Raw genomic sequence first — 16,680 nt, 5'->3', positions numbered from 1 at the left:
CGTGTCGTACGCGTGTGCGGGCAGGCGTGTCACAGGCGTGTGCCGGGGGCTGCTGCGTGCCCGGGGCAGGCGTGTCGTACGCGTGTGTGCGGGCAGGCGTGTCACAGGCGTGTGCCGGGGGCTGCTGCGTGCCCGGGGCAGGTGCCTCACACGCATGTGCGAGCCCGCGGCCGCCTCCCCCCCAGCCCGCGCGGCGGTCACACCTTGGGGCCCCGTGTGACGCGTGAGGGTTGTAGCACATCCGGAGGAAGGATGTTCTGCCACCGCCGTGCCGAGCGATAGTCCCACAGCCCAACCCACACCCCACCCTGGACCCACAACCTGACCTACAACCACCCCACAACCGCCCCCGAGGCACAACTCAACCTACAACCCCTTCTAACCTCCAACCTGACTCACAACCGCCCCTAATGCACAACCTGACCCGCAGCTACTCTCTAGACCCACACCGTGACCCACAACCACATCCCGGACCCACAACCTGACTCACAACCACCTCCAAGGCACAACCTGACCCACTACTACTCTCTAGACCCACACCCTGACCCACAACCACATCCTGCACCCACAACCTGACTCACAACCACCCCTAATGCACAACCCAACCCACAACTGTCCCATAGACCCACAACCTGACCTACAACTGCCCCCTAGACCCACAGCCTGACCCCCCCCAACCACCCCACAACTGCCCCCAACGCACAACCCACCCCACAACCGCCAACCCTGGACACAGGACGCGGCTCCAAGAACTGGTGTCACCTTTATTGGTCTCCATCCACTTGGGCCTGGCCATCCCCACAGTGGCCCTGGCCACCCCTATGGTGGCTGTGACCTTCCCCATGGTGGCCGTGACCATCCCTGTGGTGGCCCTGGCCACTCCTATGGTAGCCTTGACCCTGCCTGTGGTGGCCCTGACTGTCCCTGTGGTGGCCCATGTCATTCTCATGGTGGCCCTGGCCATCCCCATGGTGGCTATGACAGCCCTGGCTGCCCCCATGGTAGCCCTGGTAGCGGTTGTCCCCATGGCGGCCATGGCAGTGGACACAGTGGCTGTCCCTGCGATGGCCATTGCGGTGGCCTTGGCTGTCCTGCGGTGGCCTTGTTGGCCCCAAGATGGCCTTGGCCGTCCCCACAGTGACTGCGGTGGCCCTAGCTGTCCCAGCCATGGCCATAGTGACCCTAGTTGTTCCCACTGGGGTCGTGCTAGCCCCGGTTGTTCCCATGGTGGCCCCAGCTGTCCCTGCGGGGCCCCAGCTCTCCTTGTGGTGGCCCTGGTTGCTCCTGCGGTGGCCCCAGCTGTCCCCATGGTGGCCCTGGTTGCTCCTGTGGTGGCCCTGGCTGTCCCTGCATGGCCCCAGCTCTCCTTGTGGTGGCCCTGGTTGCTCCTGCGGTGGCCCCAGCTGTCCCTGTGTGGCCCCAGCTCTCCTTCTGATGGCCCTGGCTGTCCCCATGATGGCCCTGGTTGCTCCTGCGGTGGCCCCAGCTCTCCTTGTGGTGGCCCTGGTTGCTCCTGCGGTGGCCCCAGCTGTCCCCGCGGTGGCCCTGGCTGTCCCCGTGTGGCCCCAGCTCTCCTTGTGGTGGCCCTGGCAGGCCCCATGGTGGCCCTGGCTGTCCCTGCGTGGCCCCAGCTGTCCTTCTGATGGCCCCAGCTCTCCTTGTGGTGGCCCTGGTTGCTCCTGTGGTGGCCCTGGCTGTCCCTGCATGGCCCCAGCTCTCCTTGTGGTGGCCCTGGTTGCTCCTGCGGTGGCCCCAGCTGTCCCCGTGTGGCCCCAGCTCTCCTTCTGATGGCCCTGGCTGTCCCCATGATGGCCCTGGTTGCTCCTGCGGTGGCCCCAGCTCTCCTTGTGGTGGCCCTGGTTGCTCCTGCGGTGGCCCCAGCTGTCCCCGCGGTGGCCCTGGCTGTCCCCGTGTGGCCCCAGCTCTCCTTGTGGTGGCCCTGGCAGGCCCCATGGTGGCCCTGGCTGTCCCTGCGTGGCCCCAGCTGTCCTTCTGATGGCCCCAGCTCTCCTTGTGGTGGCCCTGGTTGCTCCTGCGGTGGCCCCAGCTGTCCCCGCGGTGGCCCTGGCTGTCCCCGTGTGGCCCCAGCTCTCCTTCTGATGGCCCTGGCTGTCCCCATGATGGCCCTGGTTGCTCCTGCGGTGGCCCCAGCTCTCCTTGTGGTGGCCCTGGTTGCTCCTGCGGTGGCCCCAGCTGTCCCCGCGGTGGCCCTGGCTGTCCCCGTGTGGCCCCAGCTCTCCTTGTGGTGGCCCTGGCAGGCCCCATGGTGGCCCTGGCTGTCCCTGCGTGGCCCCAGCTGTCCTTCTGATGGCCCTGGCTGTCCCCATGATGGCCCTGATGGCCCTGGTTGCTCCTGCGGTGGCCCCAGCTCTCCTTGTGGTGGCCCTGGTTGCTCCTGCGGTGGCCCCAGCTGTCCCCGCGGTGGCCCTGGCTGTCCCCGCGGTGGCCCTGGCCAGGGCCGTTCCCTTTTTCCGTTCCTTTTCTCCTCGCTCTCTCGTTCTTTTTTCTTTTTTGTCCGTTTTTCGTTGGTTTAATGCACTCGACCCAAAGTTGGTTTGGCAGATTGGGGGGGGGGGGGAAGGAAGGGCCCCCCAGCACCCCCAAAACCGGGGTGGGGGGGGCAGACCCCGGGGAGGGAGGGGGGCAGGACACCCGGGTCTGCACCCTGGGGGGGACCCCAAAATCCCGGGTGGGGCCCCCCTATGAGACCCCCCCCGGAAGAGCCCTGATAACCCATAGCTGGGGGGGGGGAGCTGAACCCCCTCGATTTGGGGGGCCCCCGGGCTGCCCCCCCCAGGTCTTTGGTTCATGAGGTGCCCCCCTGCCTCGGTGAGGGGGGGCCAGGGGGCACCCCCAAACCCTGAGGGGGCTCCAAAATCCGAGGGGGGGTTCCCAACTCCAGGAGGGTCCCCATGCCCCTGGGGAGGGTCCCCAAAACCTGGGGGAGGGTCTCAAATCCCGGATGGGTCCCTAAATTCTAGGGGGGGTCCCCAAATTCGGGGAGGCTCCAAAATCTAGGGAGGGTCCCCAAAACCCTGTGAGGCCCCCAAATCCTGGGGGTTCCCCAATACCCTTGGGGGGGCCCCCAAATCCTGGGGGGACCAAACACCCTAGGAGGGTCTCCAATACCCTAGAGGGGTTCCCAAATTCGGGGGGGGGGTCCTCAAGCCCTGGGGGGGGCAGAAATCCCCTCCAAGTCCCGCCCCCCCCCAATTCGGGTGTTTTTCCCATTTGGGGCTGTTTTCACCCCAATTCCGTATGTACAGCGCGGCGGGGCCCCCCCGAGCTGGGGGGGGGGGTTGTGCTTCAAGGGGGGCCCCGCCGGGATGGGACCCCCCCCCGGTGCCTCAGTTTCCCCGGGGTGGGGGGGGGGTTGGGGGGGTCTGGTCCATTTACAGCTATATTACAAGGAAAATGTGTCTTTTTGGGGGGGGGGCGTTGGGGTTTTTTTTTTGGCAATGAAATCGTCGGGCGGGGGGGCCTCGGTGGGGGGGGCCCAGAGCCCCCCCCATGGCTCCCCTCCCGACTCGGTGCTGCCAAGGACATGGGGGACCCCGCTGTGCCCCCCCCCCACACCCATGATGGCTTTTGGGTGGGTGGGAGGGTCACCAGGGGGGCACAAGTCTGGAGTCGTGCAAGGGGGGGGCCGAGACCCCCCCCAAATGGGGTTGCCCCCCCAAGGGGCCCCAGCCATATTCATCCCCCCCCCACGGTGTGGGGTGGGGGCAGCTTGGTTTGGGGGGGTTTCTGTGTCGGGGGGCCCCTGGACCCCCCCATGTCCACATGGGGGGGCACGAGGGCCCCACCGTGTCCAAGTGGGGGGCACAAAGACCCCCATGTCCATGCAAGGGGGGGGGCACAAGGAACCCCAGCTCTGGTTCGGGGAGGGGGGGGGCACAAGCACCTTTGTGTCCACACGGGGCGGGGGGGAGCGGCACGAGGACCCCCCCCTGCTGTGTCCAGGTTTGGGGGGGGGGCACACAGGCCTGCAGTGTCCGGTGCTGGAGGTGCCCGAGGCCGGGCCCTCGTGCGAGGCTGGGGCGGCGTGCGAGGTCGGGTCCACGTGCAAGGCCGCGGCAATGGGGGGGGGGGAGACGACACGCCGGGCCCCCGTGCGAGGTCGGGTCCCCGTGCGAGGCCACGGCAATGGAGGGCGGAGGACACGCCGGGCCCCTGTGCAAAGTTGGGTCCACGTGCGAGGCCGGGCTCCCCGTGCGAGGTCGCGGCGATGGCGGTGCACACCAGGCCCCCGTGCGAGATCGGGTCCACGTGCGAGATCGGGTCCACGTGCGAGGCCGCGGCGACGGAGGGAGGGGGACACCGGGTCCCCGTGCGAGGTCGAGTCCAGGTGCGAGGCCAGAGCCACGTGCGCAGCTGGGTCCCCGGGCCAGGCCGAGACGACGTGCGAGGCCGGCTCCCCGTGCCAGGCCGGCTGCCCAGGTGCGGCGTCGTGCGAGGCCAAATCGCCGGGTCCCCGTGCGAGGCCCGAATCCTCGTGCGAGGCCGAATGCCCGTGCGACCCCAGGGCGCCGTGCGAGGCCGAACCCCCGTGCAAGGTGGGGGGGGGGAGGGCCACCGCATGAAGCCGAACCCCCGTGCAAGGCCCGACCCTCGTGCGAGGCCTGACCGTCGTGCGAGGCCAGGCCGGAAATTGGGGGGGGGGGGAAGGAGATAGGGTGTGTGTGTGGGGGGGGGGGACAGCGCTCAGAGGCTGGTGACGAGCTGCATCTGCCCGTCGGGCTCGGCCCCCCCCGGCCCCTCGACCCCCCCGAAAACCTCGCGGCTGGGCCGCCGCCCGGGGCAGCAATACGCCGGGAGCGGGGGGACGGCGGCGCGGGTCGGGGGGCCGCCGAAATACGGGGGCGCCTCGGCGGGCCCTTCGGGGCTGCTGTCCGGGTAAACCGAGTCCCGGGGCGGCGGGGGGGCGGCGGCGGCGGCAGCCAGGGCGGCGTAACGCGAGTCCCGGGGGGGTGACGGCGGCGGCGGGGGCGGCGGCGGCGGGGGGGGCGGCGGCGGCGGCGGCGGGGGGGGCGGCAGGGGTGGCCCCCCACCTCCGGGCCCCAAGCCCGCTTGCGCCCGCGCCAGCTCCTGGTAGAGCAGTCCCAGCTCGGGCACGCCGGGAGGGGGCTCGCCGGGGGGGGCCGGCGGCAGCGGCGGCGGCGGGGGCGGCGGCGGCCCCCCGTGCGAGGCGGCGGCGGCGGCGGCGCGCAGGTTGTTGTGCACCAGCTCGGAGATGATCATCTTCTCGAAGGCGGCGGCGTCGGGCAGGGCCCGGCGGCCCTCGGCGCCCCGCGCCGCCGGCCCCCCCTCGCCCTCGGCCCCCCGCAGCGAGTAGCTGTTGTTGAAGTTGCCGTTGAGCGGCAGCGGGTCCAGCGCAGCCCCGGCGGCGGCGTCGCGGGTGCCGCTCAGCGGGTGCTCTGCGGGGGGCCGGGGGGCTTGTTAAGCTGGGGCTTGTCTTGGGGGTGGGCGGGGGGGGGGTGCGAGATGGGGGCCGCGAGGGGATGGGGGGGGCATGAGGGGACACGGGGGCACGAGGGGCTGCGGGATGTGAGGGGACATGGAGGGGCGCGAGGGGATGGGGGGTGTGAGGGGACATGGGGGGCACGAGGGGATGTGGGGGCGCGAGGGGATGCAGGATGTGAGGGGACATGGAGGGGCGCGAGGGGATGGGGGGTGTGAGGGGACATGGGGGGCCCGAGGCGACGTGGGGGCACGAGCGGGTGCGAGGGGCACAAGAGGCTGTGGGATGCGAGGGGACATGGGGGGCGCGAGGGGATGCGGGATGAGGGGACATGGGGGGCACGAGGGGATGTGCGGGCGCGAGGGGATGGGGGGTGTGAGGGGACATGGGGGGCGCGAAGGGACGTGGGGGCACGAGCGGGTGCGAGGGGCACAAGAGGCTGTGGGACGCGAGGGGACATGGGGGGTGAGGGGATAGGGGGTGTGAGGGGACATGGGGGCACGAGGGGGTGCGAGGGGCATGAAGAGGTGTGGGATGTGAGGGGATGGGGGGCGCGAGGGGACGGGGGTACAAGGGGACGGGGGGGCACGAGCAGGTACGAGGGGCACGAGGGGCTGTGGGGCGCGAGGGGACGGGGGCGCGAGGGGACGGGGGGGCACGAGGGGCTGTGGGGCGCGAGGGGACGGGGGTACAAGGGGACGGGGGTACAAGGGGACGGGGGGGCACGAGGGGCTGTGGGGCGCGAGGGGACGGGGGCGCGAGGGGACGGGGGGGCACGAGGGGCTGTGGGGCGCGAGGGGACGGGGGTACAAGGGGACGGGGGTACAAGGGGACGGGGGGGCACGAGGGGCTGTGGGGCGCGAGGGGACGGGGGCGCGAGGGGACGGGGGGGCACGAGGGGCTGTGGGGCGCGAGGGGACGGGGGTACAAGGGGACGGGGGTACAAGGGGACGGGGGGGCGCGAGGGGCTGTGGGGCGCGAGGGGCTGTGGGGCGCGAGGGGACGGGGGGGCACGAGGGGCTGTGGGGCGCGAGAGGACGGAGGCGCGAGGGGACGGGGGGGCACGAGGGGCTGTGGGGCGCGAGGGGACGGAGGCATGAGGGGATGGGGGTACAAGGACATGGGGGGCACAGGGGACACAAGAGGGTGCAGGGGGGACACAAGAGGGTGCAGGGGGGACACAAGGGGGGGCACGAGGACATGGGGGGGCTACAGGGGGGCACAGGGGACCCGAGCGGGCACAGGGGACATGAGAGGGTGCAGAGGGGACACGAGGACATGGGGGGACCCAGGGGACACAAGAGGGTGCGGGGGGGGGCACGAGGGGGGGCACTTACTGGTCTCGCGGAAGCTCCCTGGCAGCGGTGGGGTGGAGAGTGCAGGTTAGGGGGGCACCAACCCCAGAGCCCCCCTCCAAGCCCCCCCGAGCCCCCCAGGGAGGATGGGGGCAGGGGGGATTTGGGGGTGCCCCCATATGGGGTACCCACTTGGCGGCACTGAAGATGGGGGGTATTTTGGGGGGGATTTGAGGAGGTCCCCAAGTGGGGTTGTCGATCGGGGAGGGGGGGAAGGCAGGGGGTATTTGGAGATGGGGGTATTTGGAGGGGGTAGCTGGGGTTGTGCACCGGTGGTACCGACCTGGTGGGCTGAAGGGGGGGTATTTGGAGATGGGGGTATTTGGAGGGGGTAGCTGGGGTTGTGCACCGGTGGTACCGACCTGGCGAGCTGAAGGGGGGGGTATTTGGAGATAGGGGTATTTGGAGGGGGTAGCTGGGGTTGTGCACCGGTGGTACTGACCTGGTGGGCTGAAGGCGGGGGGTATTTGGAGATGGGGGTATTTGGAGGGGGTAGCTGGGGTTGTGCACCGGTGGTACTGACCTGGTGGGCTGAAGGGGGGGGTATTTGGAAGGGTGTAGCTGGGGGTGTGCACCGGTGGTACTGACCTGGTAGGCTGAAGGGGGGGTATTTGGAGATGGGGGTATTTGGAGGGGGTAGCTGGGGGTGTGCACCGGTGGTACTGACCTGGTGGGCTGAAGGCAGGGGGTATTTGGAGATAGGGGTATTTGGAGGGGGTAGCTGGGGGTGTGCACCGGTGGTACCGACCTGGCGAGCTGAAGGGGGGGGTATTTGGAGATGGGGGTATTTGGAGGGGGTAGCTGGGGGTGTGCGCCGATGGTACCGACCTGGCGAGTTGAAGGCAGGGGGCGAGTTGGGGTTGAAGCCCACGGACTCAGCGATGAGGGTGTTGTAGGGGCTGGTGCCCCCCCGGGTCTGCAGCACCGGGTTGGTCAGCAAGTGGTTGCCCATGGTCCCTGCGGGCAGCACAGCCACCGTCACCGGGGGGTCCCACGGGCTGAGGGCGCCCAGGGGGTCCCAGGGGTCCCACCTCAGCTGAGGGGGCTTGGGGGGCAAGGGTCTCACCTGGGAGATGGGGGGTTTGGGGAGTCCCGGGGGTCTTGGTTGAGGGTGGGTGTTGGGGGTCCCAGGGATCCCACCTCAGTTTAGGGTGGGAGTCAGGGGGCCTGGGGGTCTCAGAGGTCCCACCTCTGTTGAGGGTGGGTGTTGGAGGAGCTTGGGGGTCCCAGGGGGCCCACCTTGGTGGAGGGTGGGGGTTACAGGGGCTAGGGGGTCCCAGGGGTCCCACCGTGGTTGAGGGTGGGAGGTGGAGGAGCTTGGGGGTCCCAGGGGTCCCACTTCAGTTGAGGGTGGGGGTTACAGGGGCTTAGAAGTCTTGGGGGTCCCACCTTGGTGGAGGGTGGGGGTTACAGGGGCTAGGGGGTCCCAGGGGTCCCACCTTGGTTGAGGGTGGGAGGTGGAGGAGCTTGGGGGTCCCAGGGGTCCCAATTCAGTTGAGGGTGGGGGTTACAGGGGCTTAGAAGTCTTGGGGGGTCCCACCTTGGTTGAGGGTGGGGGTTACAGGGGCTAGGGGGTCCCAGGGGTCCCACCTTGGTTGAGGGTGGGAGGTGGAGGAGCTTGGGGGTCCCAGGGGTCCCAATTCAGTTGAGGGTGGGGGTTACAGGGCTTAGAAGTCTTGGGGGTCCCACCTTGGTTGAGGGTGGGAGGTGGAGGGGCTTGGGGGTCCCATGGGTCCCACCTTGGTTGAGGGTGGGAGGTGGAGGAGCTTGGGGGTCCCAGGGGTCCCAATTCAGTTGAGGGTGGGGGTTACAGGGGCTTAGAAGTCTTGGGGGGTCCCACCTTGGTTGAGGGTGGGGGTTACAGGGGCTAGGAGGTCCCATGGGTCCCACCTTGGTTGAGGGTGGGAGGTGGAGGAGCTTGGGGGTCCCAGGGGTCCCAATTCAGTTGAGGGTGGGGGTTACAGGGCTTAGAAGTCTTGGGGGTCCCACCTTGGTTGAGGGTGGGGGTTGGAGGGGCTTGGGGGTCCCAGGGGGTCTTGGAGATCCCACCTTGGTTGAGGGTGGGGGTTGGAGGGTCTTGGGGGTCCCACCTTGGTTGAGGGTGGGGGTCAGGGGGTTCAGGACTCCTGGGGGCTTGGGGGGGGTTCCACCTTGGTTGAGGGTGGGGGTGTTGTTGGATTTGGGAGTCCCACCTCGGTTTGGGGTGGGTGTTGGAGGGTTTGGAGGTCCCAGGAGTCTGCCCTTGGTTGGGGGTGGGGGTTAGGGGGCTCGGAGGTCCCGGGTGATGGGGGTCTCACCTCGGTTGAGGGTGGGGGTGCTGTTCAGGTCCCCCGCCATGAAGCTGGACTCTGTCTGCTTCCGCACGGTGTCGTTCCACATCCTCCGGATCCGGCTCTGGGGGCAACAGCTCAGCTGGGACCCCCCTGCCCGGGGACCCAGCACCCCCAGGTACCCCCAACCCTGGGGACACCAACACCCCTGGACACCCCATGACCCCCACCCCAGCGACCTCAGAGCCAGGGGCCTCCGGTTGCCCCTGGGGCCCCCAACCCTGAGTGCCCCGATTGTCCCCGGCTGGCAGGGGTCCTGCGGGTGCCCCGGCTGGCGGCTGTACCTGGGTGCCGGTGTAGTAGCGGGTGTTGGTGCGGATGGCGGAGGTCTTGAGGGAGCCCAGGGTGGTGCCGGGGGGGCTGCGCAGGCAGCACGACGCGTGCCGCAGGCATTTGCTGAGCTCCCGGTGCACCTGGGGGTGGGGGGGCACCAGGGTCGGGGGGGTGGGTGGCACCGCCGGGACCCCTCTGGACCCCCCCCACACCTCTAGGACCCCCCACGACCCTTAGACCCCCCACCCACCCTGGAGATCCTGGCTACCCTATCCCAAGGGACCCCCACCCAGGGATCCCCCCCACCCCTGGGACTCTGGTTACCCCACCCCAAGGGACCCTGGTCCCGGGACCCCCCACCCAAGGATCCTCCCCACCCCTGAGACCATGGTTACCCCATCCTAAGGGATGCCCCATCCAGGGATCCCCACCTAGGGTCCGTCCCCCAATTTTTAGCCCCCCCTGCCCCCTAGATGCCTCCCACCCTGGAACCCCCCACCCTGGTGACTCCCCCTCTCCTGTCCCCAAGACCCCCCCCACTCCTGAGACACCAGTTATCCCACCACAAAGGAACCCCCCCCACCCAGGTGGATCCCCTCTGACCTGGGTGCTCCCCCACTGTAGACCCCCACCCCAGGGTCTGTCCCCCATTCCTGGGCCTCCCCCACAGCAGGGTGCTCCCCACCCCAGGGCCCATCGCCTCGGGAACCCCGTTCCGGGACCCCCCCACCCTTGGGTGCCCTCCACCCACCTTCTTCTGGAGAGCGCAGTGGAAGACGAAGATGAAGGTGCCCTGCAGGGCGTTGCAGGCGGTGAAGAGCGAGGCGGTGAGCACTGACTCCCGCGTGACGAAGAGGAGGCCGAAGGCCCACGTCAGCCCCAGCAGCAGCAGCAGCGCGATGGCCCCCAGCGCCCACGACCTGTGGAGGGCGGGGGGGAGACGAGGGGGGTCAGGGGGGGCCCCAGCACCCACAGCCTGGGGGGGAAACAGGGGGTCTGGGAGTCCCCAGCACCCGCAATCTGAGGGGTGGGTCAGTGGGAGCCCCAGCACCCATGATCTTGGTGGGTGGGGGGGTCCCCAGCACCCACAACCTGTGGAGGTTTCGTGGGGGTCTGAGGGTCCCTGGCACCCATGACCTGGGGGTGGGGATCACAGGGGCCCAGGAGGGAAGCTCACAGCATCCATCTGGGGGTCCCACCCAGGGGCTCCGTGTCTTGGGGCGCTCCCCCATTACAGGGTCCTGTTAGAGTTGTCCCATTCTGGGGGGCACTGGGGTCTCCATTTGGGGCTCTAGGTCTTATTTTGGGGGTCTGGTGCCAGTTTGGGGGGCCCCGTGCCAGTTTGGGGGGCCCCATTTTGAGGGTCCCATCCTGGGGGGTAGCAAGGCCTTATGTTTTGGATACCCACATTTTGGGGGTCCCAGTTTTGGGGGTCCTGGTTTCAGGAGTCCCATCCCAGGGGGCAGCAGGGCCTCACTTTTCAGGGATCCTGGTTTTGGGGGGTTCCGGTTTTGGGGAGCAGCAGGGCTCCCTGTTTCGGGGGTCCTGGTTTCGGGAGGTGATGGGGCCCCACATTTCAGGGGTCCCTGTTTCGGGGGTCTCAGTTTACAGGAGGCAGCAGGGCCCCATGTTTCAGGGGTGCTGGTTTCAGGAGTCCCAATTTTCATGGGGTGGCAGGGTCCGTTTCGGGGTGCCAGCTTCAGGTGACAGCACGGCTCCATGTTTTGGGGGTCCCCGTTTTGGGGGTACTGGTTTCAGGGGTCCCAGATTCGAGGGGCAGCAGGGCCCCAAGTTTCGGGGGTCTCTGTTTCAGAGGTGTCAGTTTTGGCGGTCCCAGTTTTGGGGGGGCAGCAGGGCCCCACACTCTGGGGGTGCCAGTTTCAGGGGTGCAGGTTTCAGGGGTCCCCATTTTGGGGGTCCCTGTGGCCCTAAGTTCTGGGGGTCCCCATTCCAGGGCTCCCCGTTTTTGGGGTGCCGGTTTCGGGGGGCCTCACTTGATGCTGTCGAGGCGGCTGGAGTCGGGCTTGAGGGCGGCCGAGCTGCGGATCATCTTGTGCAGCGTCACCAGCAGGAACACCAGGTTCACCTGCGGGGGGACGTCAGCGCCCCACGGCACCCACCGCCCCACGGATGGACCCACAGACGGACCCACGGCCACCCCATTGCACCCACCGCCCTACGGACGGACCCACAGCAGGTCCCACGGCCGCCCCATGGCACCCACTGCCTCACAGATGCACCCATGGACACCCCATGGCATCCACCACTGCATGGACAGACCCACGGCTACCCCATTGCACCCACCACCCTACAGCCAGACCCACGGCAGGTCCCATGGCTGCCCCGTGGCACCCACTGCCCCACAGCTGGGCCCAGGGCAGGTCCCCCAGCCATCCCACAGCACCCACCACCCCACAGCCAGACCCAGTGTGAGACCCGGGGTGTGTCCCACAGCACCCACCACCCCACAGCTGGGCCCAATGCAGGTCCCACGGCACCCACCACCCCACAGCCACCCCCATGGCACCCAGCGCCCCGCGGCCTGACCCACAGCGGGCCCCACGGTGCCCCTCACCAGGATGACAAAGGCCACTGGGCCAATGAAGCTCCAGATGAAATAATTGTCCACCCGGAGCCAGCAGCTATGGGGAGAAGTGGGTCAGCAAGCCCCACCCCCATACCACCAGGCCCTGCCCCCTGCTCTAGGCCCCGCCCACTCCCACCTGGTCAGTGCTGCAGCTGCAGTAGTCAATGGTGGCACCCACCACCATGGCTCCGCCCCCTGCCCCACCAGACCCTGCCTTCACTCAAGGCCACGCCCCTGCTCCATCAGGCCACGCCCCCTGCTCAATCAGGCCCCACCCTCGAGCTTGGCCCCACCCACTCACACCTGGCCACCTAGCTGCAGTGGTGGATGCCCACCACCACAGCTCCGCCCCCCCAACCTGACAGCCCCCGCCCCCTGCTCCACCAGGCCCCGCCCTGCTCCAGGCCCCACCCCCTGCTCCAGGCCCCACCCACTCACGCCTGGTCAGTGCTGTAGCTGCAATGATCGAATGGTGGAGCAACACCCACCACCATGGACCTGCCCCATCAGGCCCCGCCCCTCACTCCAGGCCCCGCCCACTCACGCCTGGTCGGTGCCGTAGCTGCGGTGGTCGACAGCGGCGGCGATGCCCACCACCACGGCGGGGAAAAAGTAGCCGCCGGCGTAGTAGTACTTGCGGCGCGACAGGTCGCTCTCGAAGACCTCGAGCAGCAGCAGGTAGAGGTGGACGCCCTCGAGGCACAGCCACGAGAAGGACGCCAGGAAGAAGTAGTGCAGCAGCCCCGCGAAGATGGGGCAGGCCACCTGCAGGGATGCCGTGGGGTGGCCGTGGGGCTGGGGGCACCCAGAGGGACTGGGACACCATGGGGACAGGGAACCCACGATGATGGGGCAGGCCACCTATGGGAGCGGGCACAGGGTGCCGTGGGGTGGCCGTGGGGCTGGGGGCACCCCACAAGGCTGGGGGCACCCTGAGGGACGGGGACAACATGGGGACGGGGAACCCACGATGATGGGGCAGGCCACCTATGGGAGCGGGCACAGGGTGCCGTGGGGTGGCCGTGGGGCTGGGGGCACCCCACAAGGCTGGGGGCACCCTGAGGGACTGGGACACCATGGGGACAGGGAACCCACGATGATGGGGCAGGCCACCTATGGGAGCGGGCACAGGGTGCCGTGGGGTGGCCGTGGGGCTGGGGGCACCCCACAAGGCTGGGGGCACCCTGAGGGACTGGGACACCATGGGGACAGGGAACCCACGATGATGGGGCAGGCCACCTATGGGAGCGGGCACAGGGTGCCGTGGGGCGGCCGTGGGGCTGGGGGCACCCCACAAGGCTGGGGGCACCCTGAGGGACGGGGACAACATGGGGACGGGGAACCCACGATGATGGGGCAGGCCACCTATGGGAGCGGGCACAGGGTGCCGTGGGGTGGCCGTGGGGCTGGGGGCACCCCACAAGGCTGGGGGCACCCTGAGGGATGGGGACCCCATGGGGACGGGGAACCCGTGAAGATGGGGCAGGCCACTTATGGGAGCGGGCACAGGTTGAGGTACCTTGGGGGGTCCTAAGGGGTCTCGGGGGGGGGGGTTGGGGGCCTCTGAGGGGTTCCAAGGTGCCATGGGGGGTACAGAAGGGTTCAAGGGGGGTCTGGGGGACCCTGAGGGGCCATAAAGGGTGTGTGTGGGGGAGTTCCTTAGGTGCCACAAGGGGGTCCTGAGAGGTCCTAGGGGGCTCTGGTGACCTCCGAGGTGTCCTGGAGGGGTCCTAGGGGGTCCCTGGAGAGGTCTGGGTGGCCCCAAGGTGCCATTCAGCGGTGCAGGGGATCCCTTGGATGCTACAGGCAGGGTCCTGAGGGGTCCTGGGGGGCTCTGGTGACCTCTGAAGTGCCCTGGGGAGTGCCTGGGGGGGCGACGGGGGCCCGACCTGGTACTGTGTCTTGTCGATGCCGACGAGGAAGACGAGCTCAGCGAGGAAGAGGCTGATGCAGAGGTTCTTGTGGATGGTGGTGCGATCGGAGGGCAGCCCGCGCAGGCAGCAGAAGGTGGAGATGCAGATGCCCAGGCACACCAGGGCCACCACGATGCCCACCCACGAGATCACCGACAGCAGCAGCTCGTTCAGCCGGCCCTGGTACTGCGGCACGCACCGAGCCTCAGCGCGCTGCCCTCACCAGCACCCGCCCCGCACGGGCACCCCGACCTGCACCCTTCACGTGCGCCCACATTGGCACCTGCATCGCACCCTGCACCCGCGTCACACCCTGTACCGGCGCTTGCACCTGCACCAACACCTGGCATCGCACCCTGCACCCGCGTCGCACTGCACACCTGCACGGCACCCTGCCTGGGCACCCGGACCCACAACAGCCCCCTGCGTCGTGCCGGTGTCACACCCTGCACCATCTTCGTGCCCTGCATGCATGTGCGAACCTACAACGGCACCCCTGTTGCACCCTGCACCAGCACCTGGCATTGCGCCCGCGACCCGCATGGCGAGCGGTTAACGTCCCCACGTCCCCTCGGGTGCTCGTGTCTCCCTCCGTCCCCCCGGGTGCTCCCACTCTCGCGGTGGGCCACGAGCACGGCGAAGTTGGTGAGGTGGCTGCAGGCGCGGGATTCGCGGGTGGCGTCGGTGCTGCACGCCCCGTGTACCCCGTGTCCCCCCCGGGTGCTTACGCTCTCGCGGTGGGCCATGAGCACGGCAAAGTTGGTGAGGTGGCTGCAGGCGCAGGACGTGTGGGTGGCGTTGGTGTCGAGCAGGCGGCAGCCCTGCGTCGACCAGTGCCCCGTCATGGAGCGCTCCGAGTAGTTCCAGAAGGAGCAGTTGGCGTTGAAGTGGTTCTTGGCCTGTGGGTGTCGGGTCAGTGCGGGGGCGCCTGCGGGTGCCGAGGGCTCCCGGGGGCGCTGAGGGTGCTGGGGGACCAGGAGAAGTGGAGACACTGGGAGACACTGGGCGTTGGGGGAGGTTGTAGGGGCACTGGGAGGCCAGGGACTGGGAAAACTAGGGGCACTGGGAGGCACTGGGAGAATGCAGGGTCCTGGGGGGTCTTGGGGGAACTGGGGGCCCAGAGACTGGGAGAATTGGAGGTGCTGGAGGGGCCCCAGGGGTTGGGAAGGCTCGTTGGGGGTCCCCAGGGCTGTTTGGGTGTCCTTGGGGGTCTCAGGGGCTAGCTGGGCATCCCAGGGGCTGGATGGGGGAGCCTTGGGGGGTTCCCAGAGCTGAGAATGGGTCCCAGGGGCTGCGTGGTGGGTGCCAGGGGGTTCCCAGGGGCCAGGTGGGGGTCCCAGAGGGGTCTCACCTCGAGGTGGGGCAGGGTGAAGACCACAGGGTCCATGAGGAAGACCCGGCTGGACTCCTTGTTGATGGAGGCGGCGATGACCTGGGAGTTGACGACGAGCGAGGGGCTGCGGGCGCCCACGTCCCCCCCCAGCCGCACCGTCGCGTTCTCCGTCGACAGGAACATCCCCAGGTTGTTGTACAAGATGAAGACGACCTTGACCACCCCTGCGGGCCCGGAACTGTTAGACTCCCCCAGGGACCCCTGAGAGCCCCCCAAAACCTCCCTGACCCTTTGTAGGACCCCCGAGAACTCCCCCAAAGTATCCCTGAGGTCTTCACAAGACCCCTAGAGCTCTCTGAGACCATGGAGATCCCCCCGAAATCTACCCAGACCCACCTGAAACTCTTGAGATGTCCTGGAGATCCCCATGATCTCCCCATCTCTCTCTGCCAACCTGCCCTAGGACCTCCCACTGCCAAGGTCTCCTGCAACCCCCCCCAAATCTCTTTGGACCCTGCTAGGACACCTGGGATCCCTCCAAGACCCCCAGATCTCCCTGAGATCTGTAGGATCCCCCCACATCCCCTCCCCAGATCACCTCAGACCTCCTCTGAGATTCCCAAAATCCCCCTCAAGCCCCTGAGATCTCCCCAGAACCCCCCTAGGACCCCCTCCGAGACCCTGAAACCCCCAAATCTCCCTCCCCAGACCCCCAGAAGACCTCTCAGGGACCTCTGAGATTCCCCCAACCCTATCAAGACCCTGGAGAACCCTCCAAACCCCTGCTGGGACCTCTGCAATCTCCCAGGACTCTCCCTAGAGCCCCTGAGATCCCTCTTGGACCCTCAAGACCCACCTCGGGCACCCACCTGGCTCTGCCCTGGACCCCCAAGTCCCTCCCAGACCCCCCGGGACCCCCTCGGCCCCTCACCGTTTCGGCTATTCTGCTTGAGAGTGTTGGCCGAGAGCTGGATGAAGCTCTCACTCCCGAACTCCTGGGGGAACACCAACTCCTGGACCTGCCCCTCTGTGTTCAGCACCGTCACCTCCAGCACTGGGGGAGAGCATACACGTCCTCACACACACGTGTTTTCTCACACACACGTGTCCCTGTTGGCCCATCCCCCTGCACACACATCCTTTGTGCACGCTGCCGCACACACGTGTGCTCCTTGTGCAGCTGGTGGAGCTCCTCTGGGTGATGGCCCCCGTGGACCCAGGCATCCAGGGGCCCCCCTTTCCTGGGGACATGGTTAGGGTCTCACCCAGGCATTTGCTGGGACTCCACTGGGTGATGAGGCGATGTCCCAATGGAGACCCAGGTGTGCATATATGCCCCTCCCCCAGGGACCCAAGGGCCTGGGGTCCCCCCTCTCCCAGGGACCCAGGTGTCCGGGTGGGGTCTCCCTCAGGTGTGTGTTAGGGTTG

The 16,680-nt window shown here is 68.4% G+C and overlaps 1 protein-coding gene across 1 annotated transcript in view; it reads right to left on the bottom strand.

Moving 5' to 3' along the window:
- Positions 1 to 744: 744 nt before the first annotated feature.
- ADGRL1 (adhesion G protein-coupled receptor L1) overlaps positions 745 to 16,680 on the bottom strand; it is a 49,221-nt gene continuing 33,285 nt past the window's right edge. The window contains exons 13-25 of the mRNA XM_068922689.1: positions 16,184 to 16,306; positions 15,271 to 15,476; positions 14,648 to 14,818; positions 13,896 to 14,105; positions 12,551 to 12,771; positions 11,995 to 12,061; positions 11,414 to 11,505; positions 10,171 to 10,339; positions 9,431 to 9,559; positions 9,114 to 9,210; positions 7,645 to 7,773; positions 6,799 to 6,816; positions 745 to 5,417 (exon numbers count right to left, since the gene is read on the bottom strand). Of these exons, the coding sequence (XP_068778790.1) occupies positions 4,705 to 5,417; positions 6,799 to 6,816; positions 7,645 to 7,773; positions 9,114 to 9,210; positions 9,431 to 9,559; positions 10,171 to 10,339; positions 11,414 to 11,505; positions 11,995 to 12,061; positions 12,551 to 12,771; positions 13,896 to 14,105; positions 14,648 to 14,818; positions 15,271 to 15,476; positions 16,184 to 16,306 (2,345 nt within the window). The 3' untranslated portion in view covers positions 745 to 4,704. The remainder of the gene's footprint in view (positions 5,418 to 6,798; positions 6,817 to 7,644; positions 7,774 to 9,113; positions 9,211 to 9,430; positions 9,560 to 10,170; positions 10,340 to 11,413; positions 11,506 to 11,994; positions 12,062 to 12,550; positions 12,772 to 13,895; positions 14,106 to 14,647; positions 14,819 to 15,270; positions 15,477 to 16,183; positions 16,307 to 16,680) is intronic.

Source organism: Struthio camelus, chromosome 31 (genome assembly GCF_040807025.1).
Source record: "Struthio camelus isolate bStrCam1 chromosome 31, bStrCam1.hap1, whole genome shotgun sequence".
NCBI lineage: Eukaryota > Metazoa > Chordata > Aves > Struthioniformes > Struthionidae > Struthio > Struthio camelus.
The sequence above is the reverse complement of the archived record's forward strand: the minus strand, read 5'-3'. Positions and strand labels throughout refer to the sequence as shown.